Here is an 18,956-nt window from a genome sequence, read left to right as displayed (position 1 = left end):
CTCACCAATATCAATGTTATCTTTTCCCAGAGCCACCAAGGACAGGAAGAGGATGTCCCTGTACAAACTCCTGAGGAAGAAAGGCGAGGTCACATGCGATCAGTATAAATGGCTGATGAGTGCTTTAAACGTGTATATTTGAATCACTTTTTCCTAAACACAAACTGGTAGGTCTTTCTTCCATAAACACAATAATTAGATGAACAGACACGATGATCATAATGAGCAGAAGCACAAAGCAAACATTGCTGCCTTCATGCAAACATTCAAGCAGGTGTTAAACAGTCATGCTGTCTCCCTTTTCCCTCTCAGGTCCTGTTACTGCAAGTACAATAATTGGAAACTGTGTAAATTGACTGCTCGTTTGTGGTTGTCGGGGTTAAGTGAATGAAAATAAGAACAATAATCAAATCAATTCTCCAAATAACACTCCCTGATGAGCACAGTGCATCTCTCTGCGAGCATGTTTCAGTGTGTTGCATTTTCGGACTCTGTGACACATACACTTCCCACTAACCCAACGGCACTCACTAGAGGACTAGAGGAATTTATATCAATCCACAGCTGAAAATAGTACCAAACAAAACTGCACAGCCTGTGGTATGGGCTCAAATTGTGGTCATAAATATTTTGTACTTGTAAATCAGTTTTGTACTTGTAAATCAGGATTTGTATGTGTAAAAAGAATTTGTGTGTGTGTAAAAAAGATTTGTATTTGTAAAAAGAATTTTTGTGTGTAAAAAAGATTTGTGTGTGGACTTAGCCAAAAAATACTTGTGAAACTCTGCACTCAAGTTTCAAGTTACAAGTACGAATTTTGACCCTATTTTTCTTCCTTTCATCTGATTGGCCAATGTCATGTCAATCACAAATTTAACTATCCAATCAGAGAACAGATGGGTTTGGCTGTCGGAGGGGCACTTTTTTGAACTGCAGGTCCTTGAAGGGTAATACAGTTTGAAGCTGGAGGATCTCTATATAAATATCCGATAGAAGCTAGGTCCCCTAACTTTCAGCAGCTGTTGAAAGGACAAAGTTGTGGTATATAAGTGGTTAGAAATACCATTATTACTTCAGGATTAGTTTAACACAAAGTCAGGGCTGACCCGGGACTTTTGCTATAAGTCACAGTGCGCAGCATAAAGGTCCTTTCACATCAGATGCAGCATGTGCTGCTAATGGTAACTAAAAGCCAAGGATCCAGAATTTGTTGCGCAGGCTGCTGAGCTCTGTGGGTTTTTGCAGCAGCTCTACCTGTACTAGATGCACCTGCTCCTTGTCGTTTCTATCTCTGACTTTATGTCCTCTACAAGAGTTTCTGTTTTTTTTGCTGGTTCTTCAAATGTTCAATAAAAACATGTATGCTAATTAATAACGAAGAAAGCTTTGTAACTATCCCCACTATTGAAGACTGTCATTTCCACAATACCCCCCCCCCCCCGAGGTCCGCAGCGCTGTTGAAAAGGCTCTGGAGGTCCCTGTATTAAGCACGTAAACCTGAGACACAAAAATCACAAAACTCGGACCACCACAGACTGCTATTCCTTCGTGGTGATGAAGCAAAACGCTGGGCTGGCATGTAAAAGGGCATTTATTCCCTTCAAGGACCTGAAGCTCCATAAAGCACCCCTCCAATAGCCAAACCCATCTGTTCTCTGATTGGATAGTTAAATTTGTGATTGAAATGACATTGGCCAATCAGATGAAAGAAAGAAAAATTCTTTTTACACATACAAATCCTGATTTACAAGTACAAAACTGATTTACAAGTACAAAATATTTATGACCACAATTTGAGCCCATACCTGTGTATTTTACACATAATAAATGCCTTATTACTGCATTTGTGGGCAATTTTTATTAAAATATAACTGGAAAAGCCTTCAAATATGAATTGTCCTTATATGTGACTGAACAGTTGGTGCTGACCTTTGCCTTTTGACCCCGAGTGTCTGGCCCATCAGCTGTAGCAGCTGAGCCATCGGGCGGCTGACGTCGTTCCTCTGGATGCTCTTCACCATACTGTGCAGCAGCTCCTCACTGAACGGCTTTTCTTCCTCTGGGACTGGCCGAGACACAGGGTAACCAACATCTGGAACACATGCACACATACACACAACTCATCATGATTTTGCATCAGACATGTGGAAATAATTTCAAAAATAGATCATCTGTGAAGAGTAGCCACTCTCTCTCTGATGAGAAGCACTTGGGGCTGGGTATCTGGAAGGCATAAAGTGGTACTACACTTGCAGGTGTTGAATAAGTAAATCTAGTACATTAATATTATAATGAAAATTATTTTTTACACGTTACGTAGTTCCTTGTAATTACAGTCATTACAATCTGTTCTGCCAAACAGTACAGTTTCCCCTCAAAGCTTAACTAATTCACTTCAGAAACTGCTAGAAAACTACTCAACATCCTGTCATGAAGAATTGTTGCATTTGTTGCTTTATACTTGACCAGTGTAGTTATCTTCTTTCTCTCTTCAGGTAAGTTCAAATTAAATTATAATTAAAATTATATATTATACATTATATTATAATTAGCTTATTATAACAGCATGGCCCACTGACTGTGTTGTGAGAGTACAAACATGTGGTAAAAATGTCCTTACAGCAGAGCCCTGACTGCACACGTGCACGTCTCCCCTATTCTGCTCTCTAGTCTCATATTTGTGCCTCCGCTGTGCTGCATGAATAAAACTGAAAACAGCCCCTAAAATATACTTCAAACAGTTACCATAAGATTACATTACATGCAATACAATTGTTCACTGATATTTCTCATTTATTCTCAGCACAGAACTGCATCATTACTGCTCCTACCTACATACCACTTAATTTTTTAATATAAAAAGATAAACTTTTATAATATATGTACACATATCCAGGAACAAATATTACATTCATATTTTGCCTTTAGTTTCATATAAGTATTTAATTACTATTGATATAGTACAGGATATAGTAATGTTGTAAGATGGGCAGATACCCTCAGGGATAAATACATATTATTAGATATTTTCATGCATGCACAAAAAATTACTACTATTACTCAAACAAGTATTAGCATAAACAACATTTTTGTTTATGAAATTGTTAGAAGTTACATAACATATTCATTCCCTAGGATACTAGGGCCATAAAAAAGTCATGTCTATATTTACAGTTTAAAGATCCACCAGTACTGCAACCTGAAGCTCTGTACTAACTTCCTGTTAGGACATATAACATAGTATGATTTATATAAAACTATTTCTGAAGGTTTAAAGTTGCAATATATTTAGAAGCTAACTTCTAATAAATAAGAATGTCAAACTTTACACAGATTGCCTGTTAAACTACAAACAGTAACAGTATTCAGGAGTGGCAGCGGTCGGTGTTCAGTACCCAGCCCTTTAAGCACCACACGTTGCTGAATGTCCTCATTACAAGTGGACAAACACAGCGGACAGTCACCACAGATGCAAACCCACGTTCAAATACAGAGCAGGGCTGTATTTGAGGCAAACATGTCAAAACCACCTCAGAGTCAAAGTCTCAGTAAGATTTTACACTGCACAAACACTTTCATTCCAACACTGTGAAACCAGTCGCTGACTTTCCACAGACAACACTGCAGTGCAACAAGCAAAGGACACAGAACAGAGGGAAACAGCCAGAGCAGAGGACAGCACACAAACAACAGGACTCATCTGAGGCCGTCTGCAGAAGAGGTGAACACTCACTCTCTAACAACAGAGTACAATTAAGTCCTGCAAGACAGAAAGCAGACACAGCCTGTTAGCACACAGATCGGCCACTGCGCCTCCTCCTCCGTTAAACAGTCAGTTACTGCAGACATGTTAGCATCAGGCTTTGGTATTCGCCCTCACAAATCCAGCTGCTGTGCAGCTGTTCTCAGGACTAAAAAAAAGAAAAAAAACCAAACAAAAACCTGCAACTTCACACTCATTTAAATGACCGGGTTTTTTTTTTTTTTGAAGTTCTAATTCTCACTTTAATCCTGAATATGTTTTCTTTAGTTTAACTCACTCTTGTGATTGCAACACTTGGAACATAACAAGTTTCAATCCTGAGAAATGCTGAAAAACAAAATAGTAATCGATGAGCATTTCCATCCTTTATCTGTTAGTAAGGACAAACTGGATTACTTATTTTTAAGCATTTTTAAGCATACTGTACAAAGCATCTTTAGTGAAAGCTTCTGTAATTTTTCAGCCACACATTTCATTAATAATCTTATGTTTTATTTCATGCCACTTAGAACCCTGTGTTACGGCCCTGGCCATAATTTGGATCACGGTGGCTGGATTTTGTTCTGTGTGTTCTGTGTCTTTAGAGTCTCTGCAGGTCATTCCTGATTGGAGAGCTGGCAGCTGCTAATTGGTCCCATGGTCAAGTGGCTGTTTTAAAATCCCTCTAAAGCAGTTGTCCAACTGACAGCAGCAGCAGCCCCGTCCTTTGTGTGCCCATTGTATGAAGACTGATAAAAAATATACTTCCCTCCTAACTTTGCTACCTAGTGTGGATTTAGGGGTGTTTAATTGTGATGGATCTTTGGGAGAGCAAATAACAGTTACATTTTCTTGTCTTTTGATTGTCACCAGTCAGGCTTTCATTCAAGTTTAGCCCAGAATTCAAATTTACTGAAATTATTAAAACACAGCAGAATATATTCAGTTTGTAACTGAAATTAAAAAAGTTTGAGGCGAGCCCATGTTTGGATTTTCTTTTGTTTCCCACTTTTTTGTTAAAATATGGACAAAATTAGGCGGATGGAAATGCACTTACTAATATTATAGATGAGTGGTTTCCAACATGTTTTATATCTCACCTTTAAAAACAATATTATTGTTCAGCATATATACACACAAGGCTTTCTGATCAAACTGCTTCTAGAATATATATACAGTTATTATTTAACATTGTTGAACATCTGTACTAACATTAAAACTAAGTTTGGCGAAGCTTATGTATAGATATGTTTTATGCATATATGCAGGCATATACTCACCCTAACACACAGGGTGTTAAAAGGGTTTTTATTGAATTCATAAAAAAGGTAAATTAACTTACCTAACACACACAAAAAAATCTCTCTCTGTTTTTGGTTCAGAGCTGCTGAAAGAAGCTCTATCTATACGCAGGTTTTACAATATTCTCTTCTTTTTTGTATTTTCATTTTGGACAGATGGTTACAGGACCTGAGCAAATTTCCCCACTATCTGAGGAACTAGAAAACATGTCCAAGCAGTGCAACTCACTGTATGTGTTCCAGAGGATGTACAAAGGCTGGATGGGGTCCTGGTGCAGCTTGAGGTTGTCCCACAGGATCTGGATCAACACGTGTTTACTGTCCTCAGACATCCAGTGGCGAGGGATCTGAGAACAAACAGTGTGAGTCAGACGTGCCAATGCTGCAAAATGCTGTGAAACAAAAAAATATTCCATTATCACAAGGCATTGGATCTTTTGTGTGTGTGTGTGTGTGTGTGTGTGTGTGTGTGTGTGTGTGTGTGTGTGTGTGTGTGCATGTCCGACCTGGGAGTCTCTGTTGCAATGCTCAGAGGTGAGGATGAGACCTGGCAGGTTGCTGGGCAGGTCCAGCCGTCTGAAGTACCAGACCAGGTTCCAGTAGATGATGGGGTGATGGTCCACCATGTCAGCCTCTGTGATCACTGAGTCGCCCTCGTTCTCCAGCAGACTCTCCAGCTCCTTCCACAGCACCAGCGGGCTCAGGTAGGGAACCGTCACAGGCTCGGGGTTGTGAAGCCGCCACTCCATACTCAGTGGGTCCTGAGTGTCACAAAAAGAGAACTGCTTAGGTTCACAGCCAGCTTGTACTCTAGGGCCACTACTCCTCATCGAAAGGAGCCAGCTGAGATGGTTTGGACCTGGCCTGGGAATGCCTCTGTGTGGGCTGCGACCCAGCCCCAGATAAGCAGACGAAAATGAATGGATGGATCGATGGATGACAAATGACTTATTCATATATGCAGGAGATGTGAGTGATTAACATTGTTATGGTTAAACACTAATGAAGACAGGTTTGAAGTTATCCAACACAAAGGAATATGCAGCAACAGGTTTTTGTTTTGGTTTGCATTGTTTTCAGAACTGGACGTTTTAAAGCCTCTGTCTCTCCTTTCATTGTGTATTTTGTTCCCAGAGTAAACTACTAGAGGTACAAACATGAACACTTAAATTCACGGATTCAAGACATGCCGTACACACACCAGTCCAGCCTTACCGTGGCTTCGTTCAGACAACTGGGCAGACTGCCTGATGTTGGCAAACAGCAGTTTTGTCGGGTCGTTTCATCCAGAGGACCAAAGGCGCTGACACTGCGGACTATAGGAGCTCCAGAGGATAGCGCCCCCTGCCGGTGTTCTACGGGTATATTGATGCCTTGATCCCTGGTTGACCGAGACCTGCAAAGATACAGCAAAGACAATTTGGCCCTTTTCCCCATAGACGATACTGACTATTTGAACATAGGGTCAATGATTAAGTATAGTGTTACTTTTCTATAAACAGCAACACTGATTTCTTTAGATCACATTAAGAAATTTCACTCTGCCTTCGAATTACAAACTGCATATTTTACAGGAGAGTGTCAGGGCAGCAACCTGAAGCAAACAGTGACTCAAAGCACAGCAGGAATGAAAACCAGAGTGGCTGGAAAAGAAAATTCAGGTTTTAAATGGCCAAGTGTGAATAATAACTTTAACCAACTTGAAATCCTGTTGCATCACCTGACTGATAAACTGAAACAAGAGCAATAGTTCAAAATTCCTTCTCATCCTGCAGCTAAAGGATGTTTTCACATGTTCAATTATTTGCCCACTGTGTACTGAGCTGTGTTTAATAAAGACCTGAAAAATTTTCATGGTATTAATTTATTCAACTTGTACTTGTCTACACTTGGATGCAGATCAGGGAACACAATTCAAAAGCAATTAATGCCAAAATTGTGGTAAATACACATCTGTTTGCTTGCTCTATGTCAAGTATTTAGCGATATATCTGTTTCTGTTCATCCCTATTGCTCACACATTTCATAATCTCGAGTTTCCCCCCAAATACCTCACAAAATTGCAGCGGCAAACACACACACACACATGCACACACACACTGAGCTTTGTTCGGACAGGTGGTGCAGATTCACTGCTCTTTTACAATGCCTATGTGGAGTGTGTGGATGCAGCTACAGTAGCTTTTCAGTTCAAAAGCATTGTGTAACCAGACAAGCTGCATGAAGATGAGCAGAGGTCCATAAATAAATAAAAAAAATAAAATCATACAGCACATCTGAAACTAAACTACAGGAAGAACAAAATTTTTAATGATGATGATGATCATCGCACTGTATTTGAGATCTCAGGCCATAATAACATTGTAACAGTTGTACAAGACATGAGGTAAAAGATAAGAAAGCACAGACAACAAACAAACAGAACAAAAAGAAGTCCTTTTAATCTGAAGGTGTCTCAACATATTTTAGACAAAACACCATCTTTTCATGTTTTCATGCATTGCTTGTTAACAAATATTCTGAAACATTTAAAAAAAATGGTATGATTTTTTATCCCACTAACATGTTTTGATACTAAATTTAAATCAGAAATGAGCAAAAATATATGAGAACAAGTCGCGTCACAGTTTCTTTTGACAAATTATGTGAGTTGCTACATTTGGTCACAAAACATGCATGATGCACAATGATGAGCAGCAACAAATGTTGTCTGTTTTACTGTCAGAACCTAGCACCATTACCCACAATGCAACTCAATCACACTCCAACAACTTGCTTTCTGGCCACGTTTGTGGTGTAAACATAAACCACTTAGCTTTTAGCTCTGTTCTGGTGTATTACTTCCGGAGGGAAATATTTATTACTTAAGTAGCTAAAAGCTCCACTACATTCAGGTGTGGTATGTTAGCAGCAGCTAATGTAGCCTCAAGCTTTTCATTATACAACAAATGTTTTGTTTACTTGAATCTCTGTCAGTCGGTAATTGTGTTCTTTTTACTGTACATGCTCCAGTTTCAGTCAGAGGGTTTCATTTGTCACTATTGTCCACACTTACTTCCGATTAAAGAATTTCTTAAATTGTCCAAAAGAAAACTAGCAAACATTTTGATTTTGACAAGAGCATGTAAACAAATGTAAATGTAAGAATGTAGTTTAACACTGAGTATGAGTGCATACCTTGCTGAGCACTCCTGCATAGCAATCATAGGGGACGGAGGGGAGACAGCTGTCGTGGGACAGGGCGTAGACAAGGTGGACGTCCCTGTGTCCAACCCTGTGGAGGCAGAATATGACGAGGTCATCGCCTCATCTACTGATGGGCTGCCTTTCAGGAAGAGCCTGCAGAGAGGAGAGAAAAAGGAAAAAAAACATTACTTAATCAGTACTTAACAAGACATTTCTCAAGTAGTAGAACTTTAAGTAGAACCTAATCACAATAAAGGTTTTGTGCTTGTCTGTATTCTTCTTACTTACCTGAAGCAGCGTTATCTATACTGAGGAGAACATTAAGTAACAGTAAAAATCAATTAACCCTGTAGGGTTCTTTGCTTTTGAGACCAAAAGGACTCAAGTCTGGAGCCCACTTACAATATTTTGGTGTCGTCTAATTAATTTAGTCATATCTCCACTTGGATGTGCTTATGCTAAAGCTAGGCTAACACAACATCCATAAAGTTCTGATGAAGGTCACCTTAGTTTCAGTGTGATAAGTGCGTAATAATTAATGACTAAGAATGTTTGTGTCTGAACTCTAACTTCTGCTTGAACTTTATTTGAAACGAAGCAAGCCTTAGATTATTTAAAAAGTAACTTTACATAATTCCGGCAGTTAATCAATATGGACGGAGGGGAAAAAGATGAAGGGGAGAAGAATTGAAGTTGAAGTTTATTTATTTCTTTTTTTTTGACAATATGCAATAAAAACATTCCATATGTGATCCAAGTCAACAATAAACACATATAAACAGCATACATACATACAGCACTTGAGCATTTGCCTACCTGCCAGGTCCTCGCATGTCCCTGATCTCCACGTTGAGGAACGGCAGGAAGGGGTTTCCACAGAAGGGGCAGGTGGTGTTCAGGTTGGAGTCATCTGCTGTCCAGCCGGCCATGATCTCCTCATCATACACTAGGCAGTCGCAGGTCTTACAGCGAGAACAGCTGGAGATCAGCAGCTGGAGGAAGAGGACACAGAGACGCAGAGACACGTTTAGCTTCTGTGGAAGATTAGTTTTGAATTTTTATATCTGGCAGTTTTACCTCCATGGCGTAGTTGTTGAAGATGCTAGTGTTGCTGGTGTACCGTGAAGAGCTGAGGTCCGACTTGTCTGGCAGAGAGAAGCCAGGCAGTCCTGCATCAGGATGAACAAACTGTCAGAATATGTGAGGGGGCCAATTATATTTATTTGAATTTATTCTTTATTCTTATCAGACTACTTGTCATTTTCTATCTTGGTGTGTTAATGTTTGCCATAAAGAACAGGCCAGACTACTGAAAGCAGGTCTGAAGCATACTGTAGGTAATCAAATTCTAAAGCTTTCTTTTTTCATTTGACTTAGACTAATGAGGAAAATACAGTGATTACGTTTCTTGGTTGATAAGTAGAAACCCGTTGCCTAGAATCAAATATTTATTTATACACTGCTTTTCACATAAACACAGAGTGCTTTATGAGTCCAACACAACGCACATGAGAATGATATTAAAGAAAGAAAACAAAGCAGCACAAAACAGAAAGAAATTGAAAAATAAAAAGCAAAAAATGCACAATTTTAAAAAAAGGAAAAAGAACATTCATTTAAGTGAATCTTGTGCTGACCAGGGAGCAGAGATGTGGGTCTTCTGTGGCTCGATCCTGCAGTGGGACTGTCCAGATGGCTGCGGAGGGGGCTGCGTCTGGGACTCCTGCGAGGTCCTGGAGGGCCAACAGGGCCATTCCTCAATGGAAAGACCATTGAGTGCTCTGTGTCTCCAGAGTCTTCGTCATCTAACAGTGAGGAGCAGTCTGGATCTCCCGCACAGAGGGAGGACACGCTCAAATGGTCACTCTGACTGTCCTGGATGAGGAGAGCAGATCATTTCACTTTTTGTCATCAGAGTCTAACTTCAAACTTTCACAGCAACTGCAGATTATTTTAAATGACTTATTAGTAACTCTGACTGCCTCCAAGAAGATCAATGTAAAAATACAAACAAAACAAAACCACAGCATGAATCACTCAAATCTACAGGTACAATATTTAGTTGCTTATATGAAAGAAAACAAAAAAACAACAAACTGTGCTACTAAATTAAACCTAAACAAATTGTGCAATTTATTTAGGGTTTTCAGGGGGAAAAATTCACACGGATGATGTCGAAGTCACAAAAACTCCAATGAGTCCACACAATTCTGAAATGTCTCACAAAAGGAACACTCACATGGGGTTTATGTCACACAGTTTGCACATGGCAGGAGAAGAATATGTGCTGTCTTTGGGAGAGATTTTTGCTTCTGGTGTTTCTTCTTATTATAAAGTTTTGGAAACTTTATAATAAAGAGCAGACCACAATGACCAATATACTGTAGTTTACTAATGCAGGATTTCACAGAATCCTGCTGGACGGCCAAAAGATGGCAGCAGCACACAGACTTTGGTCTCATTCATATGCTGAGATATACAATAGTTAATATACAGGGTGGGCCATTTATATGGATACACCGTAATAAAATGGGAATGGTTGGTGATATTAAAGTCCTGTTTGTGGCACATTAGTATATGTGAGGGGGGCAAACTCCTCAAGATGGGTGGTGACCATGGTGGGTGGTGACCATGGTGGCCATTTAGAAGCCGGCCATCTTCGATACATGTCGAAGAGGTTAACACGTGAGGAGCGGATAGAAATTGTGTTGATATCTGGTGAACGCAGTAACTGGGTCATTGCAGCAGATTTCAATGCAAGACACCCTACGAGACCACCCATCTCTCATGCTACAGTTAGCAAACTACTTGCTAAGTTTCGTGAAACTGGTTCAGTGTTGGATTTGCCAAAATGTGGACTAATGAAGAAACATCAGTGGCTGCCCTAGCTTCATTCAGCAAGAGCCCACAGCGTAGCACTCGCCGCATGTCACTGGAGAGTGGCATTAGTCGAACATCCCTTCGGCGGATATTAGCTACTCACAAATGGCACCCTTACAAACTCCAGCTACTACAGCATCTCAACGAGGATGACCCAGATCGGCGCACAGAATTTGCAGAATGGGCAAAACAAAAATTGGAACAGGACCCTCAGTTCATGCAGAAGATTTTGTTCAGTGATGAGGCAAACTTTTATGTGAATGGTGAAGTTAACAAACAAAACCACCGCTATTGGTCTGACACACCCACATTGGATAGATCCCTCCTAGACTGTTGGAACAACAAAAGTGATGGTTTGGTGTGGTATATGGGGTACAACGATAGTGGGTCCATTCTTCATCAATGGAAACCTCAAGGCCACTGGATATTTGAAATTGCTATATGATGATGTGTTTCCCTCTTTGTGCACTGAAGCTGGCACGTTCCCTGAGTTTTTCCAGCAAGATGGTGCACCACCACATTATGGGTGCCAGGTCCGAGCATTCCTAGATGAACAGTTTCCTGGAAAGTGGAGTGGTCATCGTGGGCCAGCTGAATGGCCCCCAAGGTCTCCCGATCTGACCCCCTTAGACTTTTATCTTTGGGGTCATCTGAAGGCAATTGTCTATGGTGTGAAGATACGAGATGTGCAGCACCTGAAACTATGGATACTGGATGCCTGTGCTGACATTTCTCCTGCGGTGTTGCTATCAGTGTGTGAAGAGTGGGAGAAGAGGGTTGCATTGACAATCCAACACAATGGGCAGCACATTGAACACATTTTATAAGTGGTCAGAAACTTGTAAATAACTCATGAAAGAATAAAGTTACGTTGAAACCAAGCACACCATTGTTTTTCTTGTGACATTACCAATAAGTTTGATGTGTCACATGGCCCTCTTCCTATTGAAAAAACAAAAGTTGTATCCAAGATGGCCGACTTCTAAATGGTCACCATGGTCACCACCCATCTCGAGGAGTTTGCCCCCTCACATATACTAATATGCCACAAACTGGACTTTAATATCACCAACCATTCCCATGTTATTACGGTGTATCCATATAAATGGCCCACCCTGTAGTGTAAGTCACTGGCACAAACTTGTTACAGTGCAAAAGTACAGATTCTCTAACAATAAGACTACAGGTGTTTGCACAGTAGTTGGACATATTTTGCACTTTAAACATACATCATTTGTTTAAAATTAGGGTATAAATTCACATCTACGACTCTGAAACAAACAAAAATGGCAGCATCGGCCAGACGATTTTGAGAAATCTTCAGGTTCCTGTGAAGTTTCTCTAAAATATCAAAATCAAACTAAATCAAACCTATTTTGTATGTGGTCAGCACACCATGTTTATTTTTTAAATGAAAAGAGAGAGCAGGACTCTGTACCTTGGTGGGTGTTGTGTATGTGGCAAGGCGCGTGTACCAGCGGCTCGCTTTCTCTGCTACTTCCTTCCCAGCAGAGAACACGCTGGTCTTGAACACATCCAGTGTTGGCGTCAGAAGCGTATCTAAAGCAAAAGAGGAGGAGGAGAGCGAAGGTGACGTCAGGCTCATCCTGTCCGCCCTCTCTCTGTAGGGGCTGGGTCGAGGACTCGGGCTGGGGGTGGTGCTAGAGCTTCGAGATGGAGGTGAAGACCACAGCCGTTGGCGCGAGATGGGCTGAGAGGGCGACGGCGGCTGGAAGGTGCGGGAGCGAGGGACTCCTGCAGTCCTGAGGGGGGAGCTGTGGGGGAGGCTGGCTCTGCGGGAGGAAGCAGAGAGTGAGGAATGGTGGAGGAGGACGGGGCTGGCTGGGTCCTGAAGGTCCAGACTGGGCATGTGGCTGCTCAGCGGGCTGCCCATGTGGTTCATGTAGAGCTCAATCTCCCTGGCCAGGTGCCTCCGGGCACTAGGAGTGCTGGCCTGGTCCCCCTCCGTGTACCGTTCCTCATTTTGCTGATCAGACTCTGCTGCCAGGAGGGAGAGAGGGTCGTAGCCTGTTTCAATACCTGTGCGCTTCACAGTGCCTCTGTTTGTCATGGTGCTCACACCACCATAGCTGGCGCTGCGTTCAACAGGTTTTTTATAAGGTTTTGCCCCCTTAGAGGGCTTTTCGAAATCCAAATCCTCTAGATCAAAAATGGCCTCTGTAGTGTTCCTGTCCTCATCGCTGGAGTCCTGCCGCTCCGCCTCCTCATCCACTTCCCTGTGATCACTACTCCTGGCAGCGTGTGACTTAGCAGCCACCCCCTCGAGCCCACCCAGAGCCAGAGAATGAGGCCTCCTAGTCTTAGTGAAGTTGGCACCAGCGAGGATTTTAGCATCTGCGCCCAGGTGTCCTGCGATTTTATCTGGATCAGTTTCACCCTGGCTCATGCCCAGGCCCAGGACAGTGGTGCCACTCCCACTGCTGCCCACAGTGTCACCACTCAGCCGACGGCTCTTTACGCCCTGCCAGTCAAGCGCTGAGCCACTGCTGGCGCTGCCCATCACCTCCTCCAGAGCGCTCTTATGTCTCCGGAGCAAACTGTTTGTCTGAATCTCACCAATCTCATCCAGGGAGGTAGTGAAGAGGAGACCTGCAACGTGGTCTGGCAGACAGGGAGAAAGAGAAAGAGAAAAATGGCAAATAATAAAAGCCGCATTTGCATTTGTATCAGAAGATGGCGCGAGTGAGCAAAGGAGGTGAGATCACTTGACCTGTTAATTTTCAATGTTAGAGAAAAGATCATGACCTCAGTCCAGCCTGTGCACATGAGTAAAGACACCAACTATAGCTACAGAGGAGCCTTTCAACAAGGAACACCCAAAAAATAAAGCTGTGAACTGAAACAGCTAAATAATTTCAACTGTTTGTCTCAAAATAAAAGTATGAGTATGGGTAAACTGTCCAAGGCACTCCTATGTTCATGCTGAGGAAATCCCAAAAAGAAAACCTTGAAATGTGAATTACAGCAGAGAGAGACAGTTAAGGTACCACATTAGAAAATCTATTAACCTCTAAAGTTTGCAACTACCTGCACTGGCGGAGCTCTTGGGTTTACAGGCTGAGTCATCAAATGGACAGCTGCTGCGAACAATGCCACGGGGTCTGAAGGAAGAACTCATCTCCAAGTCAAGCTGAGGGAGGCAATCTTTGCTTCCCTTGGCACTTTCTGTCTCTGACACTACAAACACGAAAAACAATTACAATTTATGCAGACAGCACGAAACACACCAACATTCTTAAAAAAAAAAAATTAACTGCAGGACAACAAACAACTGAAAGCTTTGATGTTCATGAGAAACCAAAAGGAATGAATCATCTCTAGAGGAGACAGAAAGATCAAGGCAGAGGAAAGGGAAATCCCATGTGGCTACAATGCTGCCAAGTTAGGGTTTTTTTTTCCCCAGTTAAAGGCAAAGGAATATCAGGTGACATCAGATCAGACAGAATACTGACAGGAGCTGCAGTCGCTCTCCTTCTTGTCGTCTTTGTCAGGGGCAGAGTCCTGGCCAGCGGGTTCTCCTCTCCGCACCTCCTCTTTTGACAGGGAATTATAACCCAAGTCTGACTGATCACCTAAAAAAAAAGGCAAAAGAAAAAAAAAAAAGAGTACAACTTGGGTAAAAGACAAGGACAAACACAGGCAGTGAATTATCTGAATATCTAATTATCTACCTAGTAAAGCACAAAGTCACAGAAATACACATCACACACACGGAAAGTGTAAGCAGAGGGACAATTCAAGAACAAAGTTGAGATCCAAGCCCTTTACTTTCATGTTGTATCCTAGATAACAACACTATACACTGCATTGCGCTATGGGATTAAAATCTTACTGGAGCAATAAACATTGATCTACTGTAGCTTTACACTGTGGGAGGAGAGATACATGAAACATCTATAAGAGAATGAACCAGTGAGCCATTTGTTTCTCTTTATCTTCTCAGTTCTGCCTGGCACATTGTTAGTGCTGGGAGAAGGCAGAAAAAGCAGCTAAGCTGTACTGGATAAAGGAATCCTCCTCGAGGCACGCAGAGATCTACAGTTACCATATAAAAACAAACTGCATTTTTACAGCTGCTAATGATTCTGACTGCTACAGCTCAAGGCTCACGCTTCTATCTGTCTCTAAACGTTTTCGGGGTCCTCAGGCAACAAGCTGATTGATTCGTTCTCCTATTTCATCCTCCACACGAGCCTTTGTGGCAATCACCTCTAAATAAACCATGAGGCTGCACAGCTCAGCTGTGATACAGTATAGAACAACTTGCAACTGACGGAGAGTGACACAACTCCAAATCCTGGAGAGTAATAACCAGTTAGCTGCACACGGAGGTCCCTCCCACCTGCCGTGCTGTGAGCTGTGGGCTGTGGCTCACTCTCAATCTTTCTGCACACGAGGCGATGCTTCCTGCTGAGGTGCCATCTCCATGATTAAAATGATTTCCGTAATCAAAAAGAATACGCCTCTGGATAATTACTTGCCATAATTGACAAAGACAAATCACTCAGTAGTGAGAGTGAGAGTAAAACTCGAGGGAAAAATGAGCAAGGTAAGAGAAGTGGACTTTGATGTGCTGGATGGAGCAATGACACAGTGGAGGAAAGAAAGAGGAGAGGAAGTCACAGGGAGGAGAGCAAGAAACAGTAACACGTAACAGTGACAATGACGAGCAAAAATAAAAATGTTGCAGAGCAGCTAAGATAGATAACACAGAGAAACGCAACCAGAATCAGACAAGGCTGACTGAGAGAGAGAGGGTTTACCTGGGTGGAGGGTGGCTTTTCTGAGCTCAAAGCCCCCACCGTGTGAGTGCGCCACCGGGGCCCTGGCGCCCAAGCTGCCGCCCTACAGCCGACTGCATGCGAGGGCAACACAGGCAGGGCCAGAGTGAAGGGCAGGTTAGGGACAGAGCAGAGCAGAAACCACAGCCGCAAAAACCAGGCGGCGATCATGGATGCACAAAAGGATTAATAGGAGGAAAAACAGGAAGCGGAGGAAGGGAGGTGTAAATCGAAGAGGGAAATGAGGAGGAAGTGAGTCGGTGAGTGGATTGAATGAGGAGGGAGGATGAAAGGGTGACAAAAAGAAAAGAAAAAGATGTTGAATAAGATGGATGCTATTGAAAGATGGAGTCACGCAGCAACCATCTGAAGTGTACCTGTGCTAGATCTATCATCAGTGGGGTCTACTTTGACGGAGTCGGCGGCGTAGGGGCCCTGCTCGACCAGGTTAGTGTCGGCAGAGCTATCCAGGCTGCCGTGACTCACAGCGTCCAGGTCACTGCCATCTGCCCAAAAACAACAAAGCGTTAAAGGAGGCTGGTGGCGTTTAAGCTCAACAAGACACAGCCGCTCTATTTTTACCTCTTTTTACATCAATTACACCTGAAAAGTTTGGATTGCATAGAAAATTCATTATTTTGGGGGTGGAAAGAAAAACGTGTTTTTATTTCATGAAAATTAACTCAGAAATATTTTAAATGAAAATTAATGATTACTTAAAATCACACTGGGGTATCTTTGCAGGCGTACAGATGCCAATTTTGAGCAACCATCACCCCTGTATTGGCACAGCTAGATGAGTGTGTGGAAAAATCTGTCTCTGTGGGTTCATTTATATTCTCAAATGGCCAAATGACTTTTTCCTTTGAAAATGTTTACAGGATTTTTGTTAAAAGAAATTAAGTTTTGTCGATGTAGTAAACAGATTTCATACAGCACGAGCACCGCGGCCTCCACAGAACAGCACAAACTGACTGACCGAAGAATAAAGAAGACCTCGATGCACAACTGAGTGAGACAGACACCACACAGGTCCTCAATTGGCAGCCTCACTGAATGGTACCCATAGGAGCCAGACCATGACGTTTCAGGAAATGTTCTTTTTCTCTTCCATGAAAAAGTCTTCATTTCTCAAAAAAAGCAACTCTTACCTAGTTCAAAGCAAATTCTTTTTTTGAAAAGCATTTTGGGACTAGATTAAAAACAAAAGCTGATGACGTGAATACATAATGCTTCTTTGATCAGCACGAAGTCAGCACTGCACTAACATTGTCAATCTGCCTTTTATTACATAAAATGTAACACATCAGGTAACATAGCGTGCCACTGATAACACAGGAGTCATGGTTTATGAAAATGAGCCTCTGCAAGTTTTTATGTATACTTATATTAGATTTTTTTAATTGATTTTCTGTCAAAAATAGGAGAAGTAGTGTATCTATGTATTTGATGGTGGATGGATAATCACTAGAAAGATCTGTGTAACTTATGGCTCAGTCACACTAGACTGAGCCATAAGGACGGCAACTTCCTCACGACTAGAAAAAAATCCATGGCTGCCTGGTGAGCTTCACTGAGTTTCTTTCATTGATTCATTCCAAGTAGTATCAGCAACCACCGGGGTGCCCAGAGGTTGAGCATGCAAGACCCTCAACATCAGGGTGACCCTTTATGATTGCAAGGTGATTGCACAGGTTGCCTGGTGGAAGGCAACCTGTCTCCAAACAATCTGCAATCAGTCTCAGGCAGACTGGCAAAGTTTTGCAAATAACTGCCGTTGAGTTTGTAAAAACTGACAGATTACCAACATGTTGCAGTCTGGTTAGCTTCATATATAAAAGCAAGGTTGCTGATCACTCGATCATTTTGCAATAAAAATGCCATCCTGCAGCAACTAGAGGAATTTCTCTTTCAAATCTGTGAGGTTCTGGCTGAACTCTGAATGTAAGTACTTCATGTTAATTTCTTTGTATGTAGACGGCAACAGATTTTTTTCACAAACAGATTGCATATAACTGCCAATTCACTGACATGTCCTATTCCCATTTTCATTCTTGAACGCATGAAATTTTTTTGAGGTCGGCAACTGCACGTGAGTAGTTACGGACACGGCCCCTTTGAAGAAAATCCACTTATATAAAACAGTGGTTGTAACAGTTCACTTGGGTTATACAATTTGCCCAAATTTCCTAAACTGTAAATTTATTAGCAGGATAATATCTAGTAATTTTGTGTTAATTATAAGGAAGACGGGCTCAGCTGTTCCACATAAAATTGATTCATTCTAATTAGCTATTAGCGTAGCCTAAAGAGTTGTTTGACAGTGCACATCTAATGGAAATTTGTTGTGTACTATAAATAAGATATAGTGCAATTGTGGCTTGTGTCTGTCTTGTGCAAGGATGATAGAAAAGCTTGTTAAATGTGAACACACAGGAACCTTTGGCTCTTTCAGACTGAATCAGCACTGAACTGTGGAGAAGAACACAATGCACCAGTTGCTAACGGGGAGTATCTTAAAAAAGCAGGGATTAGCAGGCCAGGGATTAGCATGCAGTGAGTGTGCAGGTGTTCACTGGCATGCAGGGGAGTTCAATCGCATGCTGAGATAGCTGTGTTTTAGAGTTTCACCTTTCAACTGTAATGTAGGTGCAAATTTAATTTTAGGAATGGTGGACAGGTAGAATTTGTTTTCAGAGCTTGACATTAATGGATGGGCGAGTCTGATAGAAAAATGCAAGGGAAGTTTGCTTGGGCTTACAGAAGGTCCAACTGAACTTACGGTCAGATGTTTTGCATGTACTGCTGATGTTTTTATTATTATGAGAAGAAAAATCAGTAGTGCTCCTTTTCTTCTCGGCTCATTGCAGTGGCATGTCAGTATTACACATCATTAGTTTTAGTTGCAGTCCTCTTTAATGTACTGCACCTGAGCTACTAATTAACCATCAAGCCTGGAAAGCAACATCAGCAGTGCATTTTTCCTGGAGTTTGGTTGTGTGTTTATGTTTGTCATTGAAATCGTAAGTAGATTTAAGCAGGAAA

General features: G+C 41.8%; 1 protein-coding gene across 7 annotated transcripts in view; it reads right to left on the bottom strand.

Moving 5' to 3' along the window:
• Positions 1-18,956, bottom strand: part of LOC100702482 (C-myc promoter-binding protein) — a 108,059-nt gene that overhangs the window by 4,540 nt on the left and 84,563 nt on the right. For 3 of the 7 annotated variants that reach the window (XM_025897073.1, XM_025897100.1, XM_025897134.1), the window contains 14 exons: positions 16,289-16,417; positions 14,583-14,702; positions 14,158-14,307; positions 12,548-13,731; positions 9,867-10,104; positions 9,307-9,398; positions 9,046-9,221; positions 8,221-8,382; positions 6,259-6,439; positions 5,550-5,804; positions 5,273-5,390; positions 3,734-3,760; positions 1,930-2,092; positions 6-70 (listed from right to left, as the gene is read on the bottom strand). In XM_025897073.1, the coding sequence (XP_025752858.1) occupies positions 6-70; positions 1,930-2,092; positions 3,734-3,760; positions 5,273-5,390; positions 5,550-5,804; positions 6,259-6,439; positions 8,221-8,382; positions 9,046-9,221; positions 9,307-9,398; positions 9,867-10,104; positions 12,548-13,731; positions 14,158-14,307; positions 14,583-14,702; positions 16,289-16,417 (3,060 nt within the window). Of the gene's footprint in view, positions 1-5; positions 71-1,929; positions 2,093-2,620; positions 2,722-3,733; positions 3,761-5,272; positions 5,391-5,549; positions 5,805-6,258; positions 6,440-8,220; positions 8,383-9,045; positions 9,222-9,306; positions 9,399-9,866; positions 10,105-12,547; positions 13,732-14,157; positions 14,308-14,582; positions 14,703-16,288; positions 16,418-18,956 lie in introns of those variants that run through there. The other 4 variants (XM_019345240.2, XM_019345277.2, XR_003213268.1 and 1 more) reach the window with 3 other exon arrangements.

The sequence above is a fragment of the Oreochromis niloticus genome, linkage group LG1 (genome assembly GCF_001858045.2).
Source record: "Oreochromis niloticus isolate F11D_XX linkage group LG1, O_niloticus_UMD_NMBU, whole genome shotgun sequence".
Taxonomy (NCBI): Eukaryota; Metazoa; Chordata; class Actinopteri; order Cichliformes; family Cichlidae; genus Oreochromis; species Oreochromis niloticus.
Note: the sequence above shows the minus strand (reverse complement) of the source record. Positions and strands in the feature narration are given on the sequence as shown.